At 39.7% G+C, this 17804-nt stretch overlaps 1 protein-coding gene across 7 annotated transcripts in view; it reads right to left on the bottom strand.

Moving 5' to 3' along the window:
- Positions 1-17804, bottom strand: part of Fam120c (family with sequence similarity 120C) — a 137623-nt gene that overhangs the window by 74791 nt on the left and 45028 nt on the right. For all 7 annotated transcript variants that reach the window (XM_038315999.1, XM_038316006.1, XM_038316002.1 and 4 more), the window contains exon 4: positions 13892-14020. In XM_038315999.1, coding sequence (XP_038171927.1) covers positions 13892-14020 — 129 coding nt within the window. The remainder of the gene's footprint in view (positions 1-13891; positions 14021-17804) is intronic.

Genomic DNA, 17804 nt, shown 5'->3' with positions numbered 1-17804 from the left:
ACTCATAGAGACTGGAGCAGCAAGCACAGGGCCTGCACGGGTCTGCACCACAGCCTCTGTGTGTATATAATACGGCTTCTAGTTTAGTGTTTTTATGAGACTCCAGAGCGGGGGAAATAAGTGAATCACTGATTCTTGTGCCTTTTCTTGTGGCTTTTTTTCTTATTTGTTTTGGACAATTCCAATGAGTTTCTGTTTATCTTATTTTATTATTATCCCTTAGATGCCAGTTTATTTTCTAATGATAGACATACAGGGAGTGGGACAGATGGGAGGGAACGTGGGAAGGAATTGAAAGAAGTAGAGGGAGGAGAAACCATAATCAGGATATATCATGTGAGAAAAAGAAAATGATATGAAGAATCAATGAATCTAAGATCTAGTCTTTTGTGACAATAAATGAGATTGACAGATTCCTGACCCAACTAACCAAAAGAAAGAAAGAGAGGACCCAAATTAACAGAATCAGTAATGAACAAGGAAACATTACAACAATATTATAAGGGAATATTTTAAAACCTGTACTCTGTTAAGCTGAAATTCCTAAAAGAAATGGGTAAATTTCTAGACTCAGACAAACTACCAACCAGTTAAACCACTAAACAGAGCCATAACAAATGAGAAAATTGAAATAATCATAAAAGGTCTTCCAATTAGAATAAATCCAGGTCCAGATGTATTCAGAGCAGAAATCTACCAGACTTTCAAAGAGCTACAAACAATCTTAAACTATTAAGGAAAGAATAGAAAGAAGGAAGAAAGGGAGGGAGGGAGGGAAACAGGCACTCCCAAAGTCCTTCTATGAAGCCAGTATCACTCTAATACCAAAGTCAGCCAAAGGCACAACAAAGAAGAGAACTACATGCCAATAGCTCTGGTGCACACAGATTCAAAAGTGCTCAATGAAACACTTACACACAAAACACAGACATATAGCAAAAGGATTATATAACATGACCAAGTTGGCTTTATCTCTGAGATGCAAGGATGGATCAACATATGCAAGTCAACAAATATAATAAATAAATAAATAATATAAACTGATGTATAGACAAAACCCACATAATCATCTCAACAAAAAGGCCTTTGACAAAATGCCTTCATGATAAATGTCCTAGAGAGAGCAAGACTAGAGGAAACATACCTCAACATAATAAAAACTACATGAGAAATTCACAGTCAACATCGTCCTAAATGGAGAAAAACTTGATATAATACCACTGAAGTCAGGAAATGTCCACACTCCTATTCAATATAGTGCTCAAAGTACTAGCTAGAGCAGTAAGGAAATTAAAGGATCCAAATAGGAAGTCAAACTATCCTTACTTGTAGAAGACATAAGAGATCACAAAAATTCTAATCAGAAAGCTGCTAGAAACAAGAAACAATTTCAACACCATGGCAGTTTGCAAAAGCAACTTGCATAAGTTAAAAGTCTTTCTACACACCAACAAAAACATATGTAAAAAGAGATTATGGACACATTCCCATTCACAACAACCTCAACGATACCTAGGAATAAACCTAACCAAAGATGTGAAGGAGTCCTACGATGAAAACTTTAAACATCTGAAGAAAGAGATAAAGATACAACAAGAAAATAGAAAGACACCCACCCTATCCTCGTGGGTTGATAGAATATTATAAAAATGACCATTATAGAAAAAAAACCATGTATGCAATCCTGATTAAAATCGCCATCTCATTCTTTAGAGGAATAGAAAAAATTATCCTAAAATTCATATGGAACCACAAAAAAATCCCAGACAGTCAAAACAATCCTGAGCTAAAAGAACAACACTGGTAAGCTTACCATTCCAGTTCTCGAGATATAGTACAGAGCCATAGTAATAAAAACAATGTGGAGCTGGCACCACTGGAACAAAATCCAAGCCCCAAATATGAGTATGCATTACTACAACAAAAATATACACTGGGGAGAAGAAAGTACCTTCAACAATGGTGCTGGGAAACTGAATGTCCACGTGCAGAATGATAAAATTTGACCCATATCTATCACCTTGCAGGAGACTAGCTCCAACTGAATAAAAACACCTAAGCATGAAACCTGAAACTGCTACAAGAAAACACAGCCAGTACTTTCTATGAAATTAGTGTGTAGAAAAGGACTTCCTGAGTAAGAGATCATTTACTCGAGAATTAATGCCAAGAGGTGACACATAGGACTTCATAAAACCAAACAGCATTTGTACAGCTAAAGGAACAATCAAGTCCACAGAGTGGGGGAAGAATCCGACAGCAGATTAATAGCCAGACTACGTAAAGAATTTGAAAGCTAAAATTATATCTACCATATGAACATATAGCACTCCTTCGCATATGCCCAAAGGATGTGACATTCTATACCACAGATTCTTGCTCAGTCATGTTTAGTGATACTCTGTTTACAATAGCTACAAAATGGGAACAACCTAAATGTCCCTCAACTGACAAATAGGTAATGAAAATGTAGAATACTATAGGATATTATTCATCTATAAAGAAATATGAAATCATGAACTTTGTATATAAATGGATGGATCATATTTTAATAATATAATATAATATAATATTTAATAATAATTATAATAATACATATTATATTTGTATATAAATAGAAAGGATCATATTGAGTGACATAACCCAGGCCCAGAAGACAAAGAGGAGGGTGGAGGAGAAAATAACAGTAATGGTGTCTGAAGAAGTCATAAGAATATTTACTATCCATCTAAAATGTCTATTGTTGCTGAATACTATTTTAAGATGTGTTCCATTTGTTTATGCTATGGAACATTTGTTTTAATGATGCAAAGATGTGTTGCATTCTTTTATGTTGCATTTGTTTAGCCCTGTGAAGCTGTGCTACTTTGCCTGTCTAAAACACCTGATTGGTGTGATACAGAGCAGAATGTCCAATAGTGAGGCAGGAGAAAGGATAGCCAAGGCTGGCGTGCAGAGAGGATAAATAGAAGGAAAAAAGAGTGATTAGGAAGCAAGAGCAATCAAGCAGCACAAAAAGGAGGAGGATATCAGGGGCCAGACACCCAGCCACACAGCAAGACACAGAGTTAAGAAGGAAAGGAGTGTATACAGAAATAAAGATAAAAGCCCAACAAAAGGTAGAAAAGCTATCAAGAAATAAGTCAAGCTAAGGCCAGACATTCATAAGAAAGAAAAGACTCTGTGTGATTTATTTGGGAGCTGGGTGGTGGGCCCCCAAAGAGTCAAGAGTAAAAATACATGTAAGCGTGTGGGTATATGTGTGTGTATACATAAAATACATATATATTTAAAAAATTCCCACCTGAGCTGACAATGCTTCCCTCAAGAGCCATAGACAATCTAAGAAAAACTCCAGTAGCAGACATGAGAAGCCCTCTTTGGAGCTGCTGGTCAGGGTTGTCCAAGAGACCACCAGAACATTAGTAGCTTTTGCTGTTGATCTCGATTGCCCACCAGAGGTGAAAGGAAACCCCAATTCCTGAAGACACCATGCCATTTCAGACCCAGGGCCCAGAGGACCCAAACTGGATGTGACCTGAAAGCCTCCTCCCTCAAGGACTGGCTTTAATTGTACCAGAATGTGCTATGCAAGCAGCCAAGGAAGGGAAGCAACTGGCACTTCTACCCAGCTCTGACAACTATGAACCAGCATGGCACAACAACTCTAAGCGAGCAATGGTGGCATATATACCTTGACAGTAACTAAATCTCTCTAATTGTACTTGAGGACTTTCCAACAAGAGGGAAATCAGCCTGGTACTGGAAACCTAACCAACTACTCAGTACTAGAGAAGCTATGGATCTTGGAGGAGAACCTACAATTGCCACTTTACTAAAGCAGCATAATTCTTAACTACATTCTAAATAGTTGTTCATATACCCACAGAGAAGTGTAGCCCTCACCATTCATCAAGGAAACTTCCCTTTGCAACAGATGGAGATCATTACAGAAAACCACAACCAATCAAAACACGGACATGTGGAGCCCAGCCGGAGATACATACATGTACAGCACAACTCCTTCACCTAAGGCTTAAGCAACATCATGGGGGGGGGGGGAGATAGAAGACTGTAAGGGGATCAGGGAGTTTCTGTGAGATTGTATATCCTGGAAATGACAGGGAGGTTACACCCATGAAGTCTCACCAACACTATTAACCTAAACGAATATGACCTGAGCAAGGACTATACCAATTGACATGTTAAGCTAATATGGAAAGGGGAAGACTTAGACAAAGAACCACAGGTAACTGGGGGATGCTGAGAACACAGAAGACTAGTACCAAAATGATCATCCCTGAACAAAATAAATTATAATTTAAAAAGAAGAGAAAAGAAACAATAGGAATCTACTGAATAATAGCAAAAGGTCTAAAATGGAGGGGGTTTTGCAAGAGGAGGCGAGGAAGGAGGTAGGCGATGGAGACAATTGCAGTTAGTAAAATGCTCGCTGGGCATGCATATGGACCAAGTTTGATTCCTAGCACCCGTGGCAGGGAGCAAGGCATGGCGGTTCATGCCTGTAATCCTAGCACTGGGGAAGGAGAAAAATGATAATTCTTAGTACTCCTTGCTCAGCTTTCCTAACCTAATCGGCAAGTCCCACATCCCAGTAAGATACCTTGTTTCAAAAAACAAGGCAGACACAACTCTTGAGGAATGACAGACACCCAAGGTTGGCCTCCGGCAGCATCCCCCACACCCACATACATGCATACTTGGTGCTTTTGAGGTCAAGGAAGTAAAAAACAAGAGTACAGAACAGAAAATCTATTTAAAGAAACAATCAAAAATATTTCCAAATTTAGTAAAAGACAAAGTTAGAGATTCAAGAAGCTAAGCAAAATCTAAACATAACAAATTCAAAGAAATAAACACCAGACACTCTACTGGCAAACTCTATGAACAACTAAAAAACTAACTTTACACTAACTCTATAAATCTTCTTTAAAAAATTACATTAATTGTGTAAATGTGTCTATGACATCTTACACATGTGGATGTCAGAGACCTGTCTCTTTGGGAATGGATTCTTGTATACAATATGGGTCTTGGGGGACAGCCTCAAGTTACGGGACTGGCAGCAACTGTCTTTGCATGCTGAACCACCTCACTAGCCCCCTACACAAGCTTCTTAAAACCAGAAGATGGAACACTTGCTGTCTTAGTTACTTTTCTCAGTCCTATAACAAACACTTGATGAAAGCAAGCTGAGAAGAAATAAGGGAGGACTTCTCCTGCCTCAGGGTTTGAGAAGGCAGTTCATCATGGCAGGGGACGGTGTGGCAGCAGGATCACCAGGGGGCTTGTCACACTGCATCTGCATCCAGGGGGCAAAGGGGCTAATGCTAATGCTTAGTTACCTCGTCCTTTTCATTCCTCCTCACGCCCCAGTCCATAGAAATGATGCGCTCTTATTCAGGGTGACGCCTTGCCTCATTCCTCAGTTAAACTTTACTAAAAATGTCCTTACAGAACTATCCATAAACATGTTTCTTGGGTGAGTCTAAATCTAGTCAAGTTGGGGCCAGTGAGGTGTCTGGGGTCAAGGCACTTGCTCCCAAACCCGATGCCCTGAGTTTGAATCTACATGTTGTTTAAAAAAGAACAATTCCTGGGAGTTGTCCACTGACCTCCACATGTATGCCATGCCATGCTACACCCACACCCCCATACATACATACATATAGGTGAGTGTTAAAAAAATTTTTTTAAAGCCAGTAAATCCCAGGTGTAGTAGTATACAACTTTAATCCTAGCATTCAGAAAGCAGAGATAGACAGATTTCTGTGAGTTCAGGTCCAGCTTGCTCTACAAAGCAAGTTCTAGGACAACCAGAGACCATGTCTCAAAAAAACAAACAAACAAACAAACAAAAACCAAAAATCCAGTTAAACTTACAATGAAGATTAACTACTAGACTTGCCAGCTCATTTCCGAGCCTTCGTTATCTTGAAAACCAGTTCAATACAGCAAACTACAACTATCCTCCATGAAATAAAAGACAAAAACTACTCTGTAAAACACCAACAATTCAGACCCAGAAATTTAAAGTATTCCAGAGAGGTTTGAAATAAAATGTATCAATCCTAAATACTGATGACTAAAGTATAGTGATATTTCATTTGTATTTTAATATCTGTCTCTAGGTTTTCTATTAATCGTGCAACACTAAAGAAGGGAAAGAAACATGATACTATCATAGATTGTGAAATACATTTGTAAGATTGACTGGAGAGATAACCTGGTACAGCAAAATGTGTTTGCCATCCAAGCATAAGTTCTGATGCTTGGCACACACACAGAGATGGGTATAACAGAGGCGCCCATTCACAATTCCAGTGCTGTGGGAGCAGAGACAGCTGGAGTCCTGGAGTTCACTGGCCAGCCAATCTAGATAGATAGGTGAGCACGAGGTTCAGTGAGGAACCCTTCTCACAAAATAAGATGGAGGGGCTGGAGAAATGCCTCAGTGGTTAACAGAATGTACTGCTGTAGGCTAGAAGAAGGGGCTAGGAGTTAACAGGAAGGACTGCTCTTCCAGAGGACATGAGTTCAGGTCCCAGCACCCACATGGGACATCTTACCTGTAATTTCCATATCCAGGAGATCCAATTAAACATAATTAAAAAAGCCGGGCGGTGGTGGCGCACGCCTTTAATCCCAGCACTCGGGAGGCAGAGGCAGGCAGATCTCTGTGAGTTCGAGGCCAGCCTGGTCTACAAAAGCTAGCTCCAACACAGGCTCTAAAGCTGCAGAGAAACCCTGTCTTGAAAAACCAAAAAAAAAAAAAAAAACCTAATTAAAACAAATATTTTTAAAAAGAGCACATACCCAGAGGACCAAAGTTCAGGTTATAGCACCAACAACTTCCTATGTCTCCAGTTCCAGGGGATCCAATGCATCAGCCCTCTAAGGACACTTACATGTGCACACATGTGCATACTCACAGTCATATATAATAAAAAAAAATCAGAGTGATGGGGAACACACTTAGCATTGACCTCTGGCCTCCACATGCATGTACATGAACATCCCAGTGCACTGTCACAAATGTAAGCACGCACATACACACAAAATACATACTATGCACTCATGATAATGATAGCAATGATTCATCTGAGAAAACTAGGACTAGAACTAGAACACATGCATGTTCTAGTAACATGCCTACAAAACCTACAGCTCATACCCTATTTAATAATGACAATAATTTCTCTAAACACCAAAGGTATTCTAGTCTAGGCATTCCTATTGAGTACGGTTTGGAAATCCTAAATACTATAATAACTCAGGTTTGGGAGGGAGGCACACAAATTGGAAAACAAAGAAAGAAAACCATCTCCATTTCGAAACATGACCACCTACACCGAAAACCCCAGGAACTGTACCACCACAAACTCATACAACTAACAAGTGAGCATAGAAAGTTCCAGGTCAAGACTCAACACACAAAAATCAATCATATTTCTAAAAAAAACCAAAATAGTATTTTTACAATCAGTGAAATATGCACTATTTAAGTATGAATACTAAAAACCATGCACAGAGCCTAAGAGTATAGCTCTGTCTGTGATGGAATATTTGTCTAAAAATCTCCTGAGTAAATTGGGAGCACGGGGGCAGGGGGGGAGACTGTGGGAGTGGAGTGGGGAGGGAGAAGAGGAGGGGGAGGGAGAACATGAGGGATTGGAAAGGTTGAGTTGGGGGAAGGACAGAGGGATCCAGTAGGGGATTAGCAAGAAAGCTGGCACTAGAAAATTTCCAGAAATCCATTAGGATGACCCCAGCTAAGAATCTAAGCAACAGTGGAGAGGCTACCTTAACTGCCCTTCCCCTGTAATCAGACTGATGACTACCTTAATTGTCACCATAGAAACTTCATCCAGTAACTAATGGAAGCAGATGCAGAGATCCACAGCTAAGCACTGGGCCAAGCCCCTGGAGCCCAGTCATAGAGAGGGAGGGTGATAATATGAACAAAGGGGTCAAGACCATGATGTCCCCATCAGAAATAGCTGACCCGAGCTAGGAGATGCTCACTGATTCCAGACTGACAGTTGGGGAACTAGCATAGGATCGAACTAGTGGGTGACAGCGTGTGGCTTGGGCAGTGTGTGGGGCCACTGGCAGTGGAACGAGTATTTATCACTAGTGCATAAACTGGCTTTTTGGAGCCCAGTCTCTATGGAGAGATACCTTGCTCAGTCTAGATACGGGGGGGGGGGGGGGGGGGACCTTGGTCCTGCCTCAATGTGATGTGCCAGACTTTGTTGACTCCCCTTGAGAGACCTCACCCTCTCTGAGGAGTGGGTGGGGGTGAGACAAGGGGAAGGTGTGGGAGAGTAGGAGGAGGGGAGGGAAGGAGAACTGGGATTGGTATTTAAAATAAAAAAAATTGTTTTTTAAGAGATTTAAAAAAGAATATTTGTCTAACATGTACAAGGCCCCGAGGTCAATATCTAACACCAAAAGAAACAAAGGAAAAGCATAAAGATAAAAATAATTTTTAAAATAGAAGGTTTATATGTTTAAAAACTATAAAATATTCAACTGATTTTTAAAAATCAAAGAAAAGGCAGGCAGTGGTGGTACCACCTTTAATCCCAGCACTCGATAGGCAGAGGCAGGTGGACCTCTGTGAGTTCTAGGCCAGCCTGGTCTACAGAGTGAGTTCCAGGATACCCAGGGCTACACGAAGAAACCCTGTCTCAAAAAAAAGTTGGCAATTGTGGAGGGCTAGCTTTGAAGGGCACAGAAACTCTGTGCAGGGGTGACTTGAGGTAGCATTCTCACTTACAGGCTTGGCAAACCAAGTCAGGAGGAGGCAAACCTCTCCCATCAGTAGAGTGCCTTGCCAATGGTCAGTCCTTGAGAACACAGATGTGCACTGTAGTTCAAAGGCTCTGATCAGATTGTGGTTTGTCTTCTGATGAGGTGTTTTTACATATTATATTACAACAAGAGTTATTCCCATAACATCAGGCTTTTTGTTTAGATTAACTAGGGCACAAAGCTCTTGAAATTATTTGCAACAAAGTTATTAGTTTATGTAACTATTTTCAAGTATTATGGGAACCTAGTTTGAATTGTGATTTGAGTATTATAAAGGAGCACTGGCTTTGCAATAAAGTATGCAGTTGTGTCTCCTACTCTGCGTCCCGTGTCCTGATTTCTGTGGCACTACTCAGGGTCATCCATAACCGAGGTAGTTGGGGAAGGGTCCCCAACAGGCAGTCTTACCAAAAGCAATCTATAGATTCAAGGCAATGCCCATCAAACTCCCAGCAAAATTCTTCACAGACCTCGAAAGAATGGCCTGTGAAAGAACAGCCAACTTCAGATGGAAAAGCAAAGAACCCAGGATAGCCAAAACAATCCTGTACAATAAAAGAACTTCTGGAGGCATCACAATCCCTGACTTCAAACTCTACTACAGAGCTACAGTACTGAAAACAGCCTGGTATTGGCATAAAAACAGACAGGAGGACCAATGGAACCAAATAGAAGACCTGGATATCAATCCACACATCTTCAAACACCTGATTTTTGACAAAGAAGCAAAAAAAAAATCAAATGAAAAAAAGAAAGCATATTTAACAACTAGTGCTGGCATAAGTGGATATCAACATGTAGAAGAATGAAAATAGATCCATATCTATCACCATGCACAAAACTCAAGTCCAAATGGATCAAAGACCTCAACATAAAGCCAGCCACACTGAACCTTATAGAAGAGTAAGTGGAAAGTACACTTGAACATATTGGCACAGGAGACCACTTCCTAAATAGAACCCCAGCAGCACAGACACTGAGAGAAACAATCAATAAATGGGACCTCCTGAAACTGAAAAGCTTCTGTAACGCAAAGGACATGGTCAACAAGACAATATGACAGCCTACAGGATGGGAAAAGATCTTCACTAACCCCACATCAGACAGAGGGCTGATCCCCAAAATATACAAAGAATACAAGAGGGCTGGAGAGATGGCTCAGAGGTTAAGAGCATTGCCTGCTCTTCCAAAGGTCCTGAGTTCAACTCCCAGCAACAACATGGTGGCTCACAACCATCTGTAATGGGGTCTGGTGCCCTCTTCTGGCCTGCAGAAATACACACAGACAGAATATTGTACACATAATAAATAAATATTTTAAAAAAAACACAAGAAATTGGTCATCAAAAGAACAAATAATCCAATAAAAATATGGAGTATAGACCTAAACAGAGAACTCTCAACAGAGGAATCTAAAATGGCTGAAAGACACTTAAGGAAATGTTCAACATCCTTAGTCATCAGAGAAATGCAAATCAAAACAACTCTGAGATTCCATCTTACACCTGTAAAAATGACCAAGATCAAAAACACTGATGACAACTTATGCTGGAGAGGTTGTGGGGAAAAGGGAACACTTCTGCATTGCTGGTATGAATGCAAGCTGGTATAACCCTTTTGGATGTCAGTATGGGGATTTCTCAGAAAATTAGGAAACAACCTTCCTCAAGACCCAGCAATACCACTTTTGGGTATATATCCAAAGGATGCTCAATCATGCCACAAAGACAGGTACTCAACTGTGTTCATAGCAGCAATGTTTGTCATAGCTAAAACCCGGAAACAACCTAAATGCCCCTCGACTGAAGAATGGATAAGGAAAATGTGGTACATTTACACAATGGAGTACTACACAGCAGAAAAAAATAATGACATCTTGAATTTTGCAGGCAAATGGATGGAGCTAGAAAACATTATTTTGAGTGAAGTAACCCAGACCCAGAAAGACAAATATCACATGTACTCACTCATAAGTGGCTGTTATATATTAAGCAAAGAAAACAATTCACAATCCCAGAGAACCTAGACAACAATGAGGACCCTAAGAGAGACTTACATAGATCTCATCTACATGGGAAGTACAAAGTAGAAAAGGACAAGATCTCCTGAGTAAATTGAGAGCATGGTGACCTTGGGAGAGGGTTGAAGTAGACGCGAGAGGCAGGGAGGGGAGCAGAGAAAAATGTAGAGCTCAATAAAAACCAATAAAAAAGTCAAGGAAGGCATAAATAAAATGGATTTATCATACTACTAGATTCAAATATTCACAACTGAGCACAGCTCTACAGACCTGTAATCCTAGCTACTTAGAAGACAGAGACAGGAAGATCACAAGTTCAGGACCTAGCTGAGGCACAAAATTAATTCAAGGCAATATCTAAAAAGAAAAGCTTAAAAGAAATGGCTGGGAATATAACCTCACGACAGGCAGCTGGCACAGCATATCATCCTAGGATTAATTAGTATTACTTGAAAAATAAACAAACAAAAAATAAACTAATTTCTTTTGTACATTTAACAGAATTCCAATTGAAATCCAAGCAAGATTTCTTTTTTTTTTTTGTAGATACAAAACAATACTCTTCTAAAATTTATATGGAAAGGCAGAAGAGATTACAAAGACAAAATAAGATCGAAATTAGAAGAATCATTGCTTAGCTTTTAGACTTAATATTGAGCTATAGTAATTAAGATGGTGCACTTCTGGTAAAACAATATACACACACTTTAACCCTCCCACAAAAGAAATACACTCATGCACATACCGTCAATTGACTTTTTTTTTATAAAAGCATAGAGGCGATTCAAGGGAGAAAAAAAGTAGCCTTTCAACAAACTATATTCAGATACCTGGATAATCACATGAAAAACAAAAGACAAATATTTTACACAAATTAATTACAGCTATAAATGTAAAATATACAATTATTTGACTTTTTTAAAAAAGAAGTTGAAGAGATAGCCCAGTCAGTAAGGTCACTGCCTTGTAAGCATGAGGACCACAGTTTGATCCCTAGAACCTACACAGAAATGCTAGGACAAATGGACAGTAAGTGCAAGAAAAAATATTCATTGTCTGTGATGGCACATGCTTGAAACCGTATCACTCAGGAGGCAGATACGGGGAGATCAGTGCAAACCTAAGGACAGTGTGGTCTACATGGCTATGTAGTTTTGGGACTACATAGTGAGTCCTTGTCTATAAACAAAAACAAACGTTTCTATGAGCCATATAGAAATACAAACTAAAACTATGATTAGCACTGTGGGTATAGTTGAGTAGTAGCATATTGCCTAGCTGGACAAGGTACTATACTATTAGAAATAAATCAGGACTAGCAGGATAATGCTTGCCACCATGCCTGACATGAGTTGGATTCCACATGGTAAAGGAGAGAACAGACTCTTGCAGGTTGTCTTCTGACCACTACATAAGCATTATAGCTTGCCTACTCCCCACACATGCATGCATGCATACATACATACAAAAATGCAGAAAATTTAAGTTACAATATTGACCAAGCACTGGTAAGGAAAGAGATAACTACTGTGAAAAATGGTTTGGCGTTGTCATAAATTTTAATATACACTTAACATATGTTCTAGAAATCTCAATTCTAGATATTTACACTATGAAAATGAAACACTACATTCATACAAAATCTTGTATGCAAGTGTTCATATAGCTCTATTTATAACCACTCAAGTTTATATCTAATCTAAATATTCTTTAAGGAATGTGTGGATGAATGAACTGTTCATATACCCATAAAAATGAATTACTAAAACACATACAATATCAAACAACTTGAAAATTCTTGTTTTTCTTTAAAATTTTTCTTTTTGTGTATGTTATGTGGGGAACAACAGTGTGTATATGCCACATACATGGAAGTAGCCCTAGGGGCCAGAAGAGAGTGTTGGATTCCTGGAGTTACTTATAAGCAGTTGTGAGTTCCCCAACATGGATGCTGAGAAGTGAACTCGGGTCCTCTACACAAACAGTACATGCTCTTAACCACTGAGCCATTTCTCTAGCCCAATTTGAAAGAATCTTAAAAACATTATGTTGAACGACAAAAGATATTCTCAAGCTATTATATACCTTATGAGTCCATCCATATAACACTATCTAGAAGTCATCCTATAGCGACAGAGACTAGCCAGGATTCTTATTTTATGGAGACTCATTTTAAATAGTCCTTTCTCTCATTATCTACTTTGTTCTCCAGTAAGACATCCTTTATGTTAAAATATACATTAAGAAAAATGAAATGGCTCAGTGGGTAAAGGCACTTGCCACCAAGTCTGGTAACCTGAGTTCAATGCCCAGAACCTACATGGTGGAAGAAGAGGACCAATGCACCAAAGCTGTCCTCTAGCACATGGATACTGTGGCTTACACATGCAATAAATAAACAAAACATAATTAAAAGCATGTATGCATCAAAATTAGCTGAGGGTGTGGCTTAATTGTAGACTGCTTCTTTAGCACGTGCCAAGCCCTGGGTTTGATCCCTAGCATATGACACCGAAAGAAGACACAAGAGCATTAGCTGTCATAAGTAGGTTCTGGGGAATAAGATTTTAGGCAGCTTGTTTATTTTTTTAATTTTTCAGAATATGTCTGTAGTATATTCATTATCAGTAAGAAAAAAACAAAGGAACATTTCTATTCAGATCTCAGAACATTTTTAAAGGAAATTTTAGAATTTTAGCCAGTAAGCACGGGAAATCAAGTAGCAAGGAGGGAAGCTGGGGACCCCTGAAAAGAACAGAGAACTTGGTAACATAGCAAGCGAGTGTAAGAAAGCTGGTGAAGGCCAGCGAGATGGCTCAGCAAGTAAAGCCACTTGCCACCACGCCTGACAATATGAGTTGGATTCTTACAGCCCACATGATGGAAGGAGAGAACCGATTCCCACAAACTGTCCTCTGCCTGCCACACCCGTGGCATGGCATGTAGACAGCTGCAAACGTGTGTACACAAAATAGTTTTTAAATTAAAAATACAGACAGCTGGTGATTCTCGGGGAGGAAAAGGCCGACTCACCTGAGACTGTTTGAAAACATCTTTCCCAACCACATCCAGGTTTGAGGGGTCTTTGATGGCGCTAACATACTCAGAAACAGCCTTGATCACGACATCACAAGGTGGAAGAACCAACTGATGAGCTCGGACCTAGAAAAGACAAGATCAGTAAGGGACACCAAAGTCAAAGACACCGTTAAAGGCTAGGCTCACAACCAAAAATATAAGAGTTTGGTTCCCAGCACCCACAGCTGTGAACTTGGTAATTTCTAGAAGTGATAATGTCTGTGTGCATATGTAGGGTAATGTGCAAACATTTTAGAGACATACACAAAGAATGTGCAAATAAAATAACTTGTCATATTGGCAATAACAAAAAAATCCAGAATGCATGGCAAAATCTTTATAGTTGGTCTAAATCATTAAACAATTGTGAATAAACGGAATAATCTATTGTTTTGCCCATGTTTGTGATATTCAAAAAAACATCAATGTAGTGATTCCTAATGCTATTCTGCTATACTCATAGACGGCGCCTAGCCCAATTGTCATCAGTGAGGCTTCAGCCAGCAACTGATGGGAGCAGATGCTGAGACCCACAGCCAAACAGGTGGCGCTCAGGATGCCCTGTGGGAAAGTGGGAGGAAGGACTGTATGAGACAGAGAGGTAGAGGACACCACAAGAACATGGCCCACAGAGTCAACCAACTTGGGCTCATAGGGAATCGGAGCCCGAAACAACAATAATGGACCCTGTATGGGTCCAAGCTAGGTGTTCTGCATATATTTTATGGTGGTTGTTTCTGTGGGGCTCCTAACAGTGAGAGCTGAGGATGTCTCTGACTCTTCCCTGTTCTTGGTACCCTTTTCCTCCTGCTGGGTTGCCTCTTCCAGCCTTGATGGAAGGGTTTAAGACTTCCCTGGGAGGCCTGTTCTTTTCTGAAGGGAGAGAGAGGAGCAGTGGATCCTGGGGAGAGGGAAGTTTCAGGATATTGAGAGGAGTGAAGAGAGGAGAAACACCGGTTTGGATGTATTATGTGAGAGAAGAAGAAATATATAAATGCACAAAAATGAATGAATAAATCAATAAATATAAAGGGAAAATATTTCATGCTATGCAGAAATGTAGGTTTTATTACCGCATTTAGAGTTCTTTAAGTCTAATAATTACAGTTCTTTACACTGTAATGACTGAGTCAATGGTATACATTTTCAAAAGGCTTTTGATAAAATTCATTTTGTTGGGGGTGGAAGAAATGGCTCAGCAGTGAATAGCACATATTGTTCTTCAAGAGGACTTGAGTTCAATTCCAAGTACCTGCATACCAGGCGACTCACAACCATTTGTAACTCTAGTTCCAAGGGGATCCCTATAGCCTCTGTGGGCAAAATACATTCATGTGCACATATCCCCCTACATGCATATACATAACCAAAATTGAATTTAAAAAGCAAGATTCATAGACATCTAGAGTCATAAGGGATCATTTGGAGAGAAAAATATTTTACCAATAAACTGCATCATTCATTCCTCAAAATTCAGCTATTGATGGAGCTGGAGAGATGGCTCAATGGCTAAGAGCACATGTCGATCTTCCAGAGGACCCAGGTTCAGTTTCTGGCATGCATATGGCAGCTTAAAGAAGCCTCTAACTCCAGGGTATCCATCACTGTCTTCTGGCCTCCATGGGTACCAGGCATGCATAGGCATACAAGCAGGTAAAACACCCATACACACAAAGTTAAATAGAAATAAAAAATAATTTTTAAAAAGTTACTATTTCTGGTGTGATAGCACACACCTTTAATCTTAGCACTTGGATGCTTAAGCAAACTCCTATGAATTTGAAGCCAGCTTTGTCAACTTACATACTAAGTTCTAGGTCTGCCAGGACTATGTACAGAGACCCTGTATCTAACAGTTACTGTCAAGCAATGGCCAGGTACTGTCCTAAGGTACCAGAGACATTGCAGTGAATACAAAAGACAAGAACTCTGCCTTCATGGCAGCAGGAATATTAAATGTGCTTCGATAAACTGATGTGCATATGTATGTATGTGTGCATGCACACCTATATAATTTTATTTATTTTATTTATTTATTTATTTATTTATTTATTTATTTATTTATTTATTTATTGGTTTTTCGAGACAGAGTTTCTCTGTGGCTTTGGAGCCTGTCCTGGAACTAGCTCTTGTAGACCAGGCTGGTCTCGAACTCACAGAGATCCGTCTGCCTCTGCCTCCCGAGTGCTGGGATTAAAGGCGCGCGCCACCACCACCCGGCACACCTATATAATTTTAAATAATAGGATTGGGAAAAGCCTCATTGAGAAAATGACATTTAACAAAACTTTTAGGAGTGAGAAAATAGCTGTGTAAGAAAAAAAAAGGCAATCCAAGTAGAGAGAATGTTAAGTATGAACCTTCTAAGGGGCTAGGAAGCGCTGGGGATGGCAAGCTATGAAAAGGATTGCGTGACATAAACAGTCATTATAGGATTTTAAATAGAAAAGTGACATGCTCTGAATCCTCTTTAAAATTAGTATATTTTACTATACAAGAGTAGGTTTCATTATTATATTTTCATGTATGAATATTATAAATTTTTATCATATTCACCTCTTCATTACCCTCTCATCCTCCTCCTCTTAATAGTCTCCTTATTTATCCCAAATAGTCTAGTCCCCCACCCTATCAGGTTTTTTACTCAGACTAAATAAGACAGATTCATCATGCTAAAGAACAAATCTTAGAGCTGGGGATATAATATGGAGGTAGAGTGATTTCCTATCATGTCTAAGGCTCTGGGTTCAATTCCAAGCTGCTGTGGAACAATTTTTGTACACTGTAAATATGTATTGCTCTCATTATTAATAAGAAGCTGATTGGCCAATGGCTAGGCAGGATTTGGGGGGCAGAGAGAATGCTGGGAAGAAGAAGGGTGGAGTCAAGAGGAGTTGCCAGCGAGACACAGAGAAGAAACAGGAGGTGCAGGATGAAAGAGAAGTAACGCCACAAGGCAGAAATGTAAATGAATAGAAATGGATTAATTTAAGTTTAAGAGCTAGTTAGTAATAAGCCTGAGCTATCAGCAGAGCATTTATATTTAATATTAAGTCTCCGTGTCAGTTATTTGGGAATGGGTAGGTGGCAAAGAAAAGTCTGTCTACACTGAGCACTGTCAACATTTTTCAAAAACAAATCTGTATACTGTGCATATATGTATATATGTGTATACGTGTGTATGTGTGTGCACGTGTGTGTGTATGTGTGTGTGTGTGTGTAAAACATGTGTTTGGGGGGGTACAGATGCACATACATAGGGAGACCAAAGGTCACCCTAGATTATTGTTCCTCAGAAGTGGTTCATCTTGTTGTTAAGACAGAGTCAATCATGGTACATGGGGCTCCTCAACTAGGGTAGGCTAGTTGGCCAACAAGCCTCATGAATCCTCCTCTCTCTGTCTTCCTGGCACTGGGATTACAAGCACAAAGCATCTCGCCTATCTTCTTATGTGGGTACTGGGGCTAGAACTCAGGTCCTCATGCTTAGGCAGCAAGCAGTTTACTAACTAAACTATCTCTTCAGATCCAAGAAAAAATTTTATTCTACACTTTTCTAAAGCACTAAGAGCATGTGGAATAGTAATTTTTTGCACACAATGCAAATGATCTAACTACCCTCAAACGGCCATCTCAGCTTCACCTTTTGGCAGTACTAGAGATTGAACCCAGGTCCTCACATGTGCTCGGCAAGCTCTCCATCACTGAGCTACATCTCCAACTTGAACACATACTTTTAAGAGGCCATTATGAAAACTATCAACAAATGGGTTGGAATGACAGCCGAGTGTTTAGGAGACTGGCAAGTAAAATGAGAGGTGACCATTGGGTTTATTGGTAACGTTGTTAAGGGAAGTTTTAGCAAATC

The sequence above is a fragment of the Arvicola amphibius genome, chromosome X, assembly GCF_903992535.2.
Source record: "Arvicola amphibius chromosome X, mArvAmp1.2, whole genome shotgun sequence".
Lineage (NCBI taxonomy): Eukaryota > Metazoa > Chordata > Mammalia > Rodentia > Cricetidae > Arvicola > Arvicola amphibius.
This window is presented reverse-complemented; position numbering and strand designations above follow the sequence as displayed.